The sequence below is a fragment of the Artemia franciscana genome, chromosome 3 (genome assembly GCF_032884065.1).
Source record: "Artemia franciscana chromosome 3, ASM3288406v1, whole genome shotgun sequence".
Classification (NCBI taxonomy): Eukaryota; Metazoa; Arthropoda; class Branchiopoda; order Anostraca; family Artemiidae; genus Artemia; species Artemia franciscana.
This window is the reverse complement of record NC_088865.1, coordinates 35,095,284-35,096,622: the sequence shown is the minus strand read 5'-3', so window position 1 is coordinate 35,096,622 and position 1,339 is coordinate 35,095,284. Positions and strand designations below refer to the sequence as shown.

The 1,339-nt window shown below is 48.5% G+C and overlaps 1 protein-coding gene across 1 annotated transcript; it reads left to right on the top strand.

Moving 5' to 3' along the window:
• The first annotated feature begins 325 nt into the window (after window positions 1-325).
• LOC136025522 (uncharacterized) lies at window positions 326-880 on the top strand. Its single transcript, XM_065701552.1, has one exon. It carries the CDS (start codon window positions 326-328, stop codon window positions 878-880), a length of 555 nt encoding a protein of 184 aa, XP_065557624.1.
• Window positions 881-1,339: the final 459 nt, after the last annotated feature.

Sequence of the window (1,339 nt, the reverse complement as noted above, 5' to 3'; positions counted from 1 at the left end):
GCCGCAACCGCGTGTGGCGGGTGGAGCCCACCCCGGGAATCTCAGTACCTAGGTTCAACCTAGCTCTAATCAGATTACAGGCCTAGGATCGGTTGGGCTAGCGACCCTCCACCCGAAAATTAAGTGCTACGAAAAGTGACAATATAGCCTCGGACCCGGATTCCCTTTTAAGATCTCGACCATCGCGCGTCAATGGACATGCTGACGACGTCAGAAAGATTTTGAACTGTGCTGATCTCACGACCTCTACATTGCAAACACCTACTTCCAACGCAAAATTATTCATCAGTACACGTGGTATAGTAATGGCGGTCATACAAAGAAGATGATTGACTACGTCATTATTTCCAAACGCTGGAGATCATTGGTGAAGAACTGCAGAACTTACGGATCAGCAGAGCTTGGAAAAGCAGACCATAGGCTTGTGTGCGCCGATCTGAGGCTTCGCCTCCATGCACAACGATCGAAAAGAAAACCCGTCGCTGCAGATATTGGGAAACTAAAGGAACCAGATACTCGCCAGAAGTACAGTATCGAGATATCGAATCGCTTCGAGGCCCTTGGCTCACTTAATAGTAGCGAAGATCTCTGGAAGCATTTTAAATTGCAGACCAGTGAAGCAGCACAACTAGTGCTTGGGAAAAGGAGTTATCCAAAGAAATCGTGGCTAACTAATGAAACACTGCAAGTCATAGAGCAAAGACGGAAGGCAAGACTTCTTGGGTATATGACCACATATCGGAGGCTCAATGGAGTGCGGAACAGACTCAATCACCGGGATAGAACCCAGTTTGTTGCAAGGAAAGCCGATGAAATTGAGTTAGCTGCAAAAAAGAAAGACAATGGGCAGCCTATTCAAGCATCTCCGAGACCTCACTGAAAATAAACTCCCACGTTGGGTCCCGTCCTGTCCATGGGATGGTGCACTTCTCTCTGACGAAGGTTCTTGTCTTGAGCGTGGAAGGACCACTTCTGTTCGCTCCTCAACAATACTGGTCCGCCTGCGCCTCCTAATGATAGTCCCAGCCAACCTTGCAGTCAAAGACCTGGAACACATGTTCCTCCAGATGAGCCTTTCAGCCCCTCAGAAATTGGAATTGGACCCTGTTTCTACAATCTGGAAAACAGAGATAATTCCTGAGGATTGGCGGAAGGGTGTCATCAATCCCCTTATGGAAGAGAAAAGGCTCGAGAAGCGACTGCTCCAACTACCGGGGAATAACCCTACTGTCAGTCCCTGGCAAACTGTTTTCAATGGTCCTGCTGGATCGATGTCGGAGCATCATTCGAAAATCCGGCGACCAGAGCAAGCTGGTTTTATGTCGGGATCGTTCAACCA

Excerpts from the sequence above, each read along its gene's own strand:
- LOC136025522 (XM_065701552.1), top strand. The coding sequence starts at position 326 with ATGATTGACTACGTCATTATTTCCAAACGCTGGAGATCATTGGTGAAG.